The sequence below is a fragment of the Mandrillus leucophaeus genome, unplaced genomic scaffold, assembly GCF_000951045.1.
Source record: "Mandrillus leucophaeus isolate KB7577 unplaced genomic scaffold, Mleu.le_1.0 Scaffold1203, whole genome shotgun sequence".
Taxonomy (NCBI): domain Eukaryota; kingdom Metazoa; phylum Chordata; class Mammalia; order Primates; family Cercopithecidae; genus Mandrillus; species Mandrillus leucophaeus.
This window is the reverse complement of record NW_012100355.1, coordinates 42,441-45,299: the sequence shown is the minus strand read 5'-3', so window position 1 is coordinate 45,299 and position 2,859 is coordinate 42,441. Positions and strand designations below refer to the sequence as shown.

Below are 2,859 nucleotides of genomic sequence, written 5' to 3'. Positions count from 1 at the left end.
GGGAGAAGCTGCAGGCTGCCCAGGAGGAGCTGCGGCGCCAGCGGGACCGGCTGGAGGAAGAGCAGGAGGACGCGGTGCAGGATGGCGTGCGGGTGCGCCGGGAGCTTGAGCGCAGGTGAGCAGCATCTTGCCTGCCTGCCAGGACCCTTCAGATGTGCCTCAGATCCCCTGACAGTGCCCCTGGGGGGTTAGGGAGCACCCACTGGGTCCTGGGCCTCCTACCATCTGGACCCCTCTGATGTCGGGTTTTCTAACCAAACCCATTTCAGGAAATTGGGGGCTCAGGGAGGTGTCGTCGCTTACCTGGGATCAGAGAACTAGTTAAAAGGTAGAACTTGGATGATAATAACAACAATAATTAAAATAACAGTAGTAATATTAACAATAGTGTTTTTAAAATTTAGTTATGATCATAACAATATCCTTACTAATTTCACTAAGTGCCAGATACTGTTTTAAGCAATTCAGTTCTCATTCAACTCTATGATAACTCTGTGTCGTAGAAGCTGTTATCTCCATTTTGTGGATGGTAAACTGAGGCACAGAGAAGCTATGTTCCTTGCCCCAGGTCACACAGCTAATTAGCAGAAGAGCCAGGATTTGAACCCAGGCATTCTGCCTTCAGAGTTAACCTCTTCCTCACTGTGCTGCTTACCTCTCTGGGACGTGATCGATGATGATGTTTAGTAGACTGTGGTGGTGCATGTGATTCTTGTTTCTGAAGGCCCTTGGGGAGATGTATCAGGCACCATTTTAAGCACGTGTGAAGTCTGTATCCTTAAAACAGGTCAGGCATGGTGGCTCACATCTGTAATCCTGGCACTTTGGGAGGCCAAGGCAGGGGAATCGCCTGAGGTCAGGAGTTCGAGACCAGCCCGACCAACATGGGGAAACCCCATCTCTACTAAAACTACAAAATTAGCCAGGCATGGTGGTGGGCACCTATAATCCCAGGCTACTCGGGAGGCTGAGGCAGGAGAATTGCTTGAGCCTGGGAGGCAGAGGTTGCAGTGAGCCGAGATCGCGCCACTGTACTCCAGCCTGGGTGACAGAGCAAGACTCTGTCTCAAAAAAACAATGTCACGAGGCAAGTGTTACCTCGTTTTGCAGATGTGAAAACAGAGGCCCAGGGTCATGCAGCTAAGTGTAGTGGGCTTGGTTGGCCTGTGGGTCAGGCTGTTTCTCTCCAAACTCCTGCCTCAGGCCTGGTCCCTGGCTCAGCATCTCGCTGGCTACAGGAGGTTCAGGGCAGGAAAGTGACATGGGCCACCCGTCCGCCCTCTGTCCCGCAGCCATAGACAACTAGAGCAGCTGGAAGGGAAGCGCTCAGTCCTGGCCAAGGAGCTGGTGGAGGTGAGGGAGGCGCTGAGCCGCGCCACGCTGCAGCGGGACATGCTGCAGGCCGAGAAGGCCGAGGTGGCCGAGGCGCTGACCAAGGTGGGTCCCTATTTGCTGCACAACCACAAACCTACCTCTGACCCCCAGCCCCAAGACTTCTCGCTCTGGCATGGACTGGTCCCAGTGTCAGGCAGACCTCTGGGCCTGGTCACAGACTGACCCCTTCCTTCTGGATACAGGCTGATCTTTGTCGCAGGCCACAGACCTCTGGACCTCTGGTCCCAGCCATAAGTGGACTGACCTCTCTTTATGGCCGTATCCTTGCTCTCGTGGATGCTCCTGGGGGCAGTGCCTAAAGCTCAGGGTCATCTAGTGCCTGAGACTCAGCTCCTGGGGTCTGAGAGTTGGGGCTACAGCCCAGAGAGTCCTTGGCGGGGGGCCGGCCTTGTCCGCTGCAGCCTGGGCTCTGAGCAGTGCTATCCCTAGACCGTACTCAGGGGATCCTCTGAACTCTGGTCCTGCCCTGCAGCTTGAGCTATTTTTGCACAGCTCTGTGTTGTGTGGCTTTTCAATGGCTCCATAAGCAGCAGGCTTTCTGCGGTGATTTTTTTTTCCATCTCACGCTATGTCCCCTCCTTGTCTCCCCTCCCCTGTCTCCGAGGGTCCATCTCTCTGGGTCTCTTCTTGTCTCTCCTCACCTCCTCCCGACCTTTCTGCCTTTCGTCATCTCTGAGGGCCTGACTCTGCAGGCTGAGGCTGGCCGCGTGGAGCTCGAGCTCTCCATGACCAAGCTGAGGGCAGAGGAGGCCTCCCTGCAGGACTCCCTGTCCAAGCTGAGCGCCCTCAACGAGAGCCTTGCTCAGGACAAGCTGGATCTGAACCGCCTTGTTGCCCAGGTACGCTGTGCACCTGTGGGCCCACCTGCCTTGCCCAGTGTCAGTGAGGCACCCCGGGCCCAGCCCTGTACCTGTCTTGACCCGTGCCTCCCTTTCTGTCTCTGGTTCTCTGTCTGTCTCCGTCTGTCTGTCTATCCTCTCTCGGTGTCAGAGCACAGAAGCTCCATGGGCCCTCATCTCCCCCTCCCCAGTGTCCCACACACCTAAGGGCACTGCCCCTCATTCCCTGGGAGCCTCCCCTGGGATATTGTGGCTGGTGGGTGGGTGGATGAGGCCTCCTGGTCCTGGGAGGAATGCCCTGCTTATGAGGCCCCACTCGTACCCGGCCCACAGCTGGAGGAAGACAAAGCCGCCCTGCAGGGTGTGTGTGTGTGTGTGTGAGACAGAGTCTTGCTCTGTTGCCCAGGCTGGAGTGCAGTGGCACGATCTGGGCTCACTACAACTCTGCCTCCATGGTTTAAGCTGTTTTCCTGCCTCAGCGTCCCAAGTAGTGGGGACTACAGGCGTGCACCACCATGTCCGGCTAATTTTTGCATTTTTAGCAGAGACAGGGTTTCACCACATTGGCCAGGCTGGTCTTGAACTCCTGACCTCAAGTGATCCACCTGCCAAAGTGCTGGGATTA

At 56.1% G+C, this 2,859-nt stretch overlaps 1 protein-coding gene across 1 annotated transcript in view; it reads left to right on the top strand.

Annotated features, from left to right (window-relative positions):
- LOC105532221 overlaps positions 1-2,859 on the top strand; it is a 12,266-nt gene that overhangs the window by 346 nt on the left and 9,061 nt on the right. Inside the window, exons 2-5 of the mRNA XM_011970313.1 lie at positions 9-115; positions 1,293-1,437; positions 2,088-2,234; positions 2,568-2,595. Coding sequence (XP_011825703.1) covers positions 9-115; positions 1,293-1,437; positions 2,088-2,234; positions 2,568-2,595 — 427 coding nt within the window. The remainder of the gene's footprint in view (positions 1-8; positions 116-1,292; positions 1,438-2,087; positions 2,235-2,567; positions 2,596-2,859) is intronic.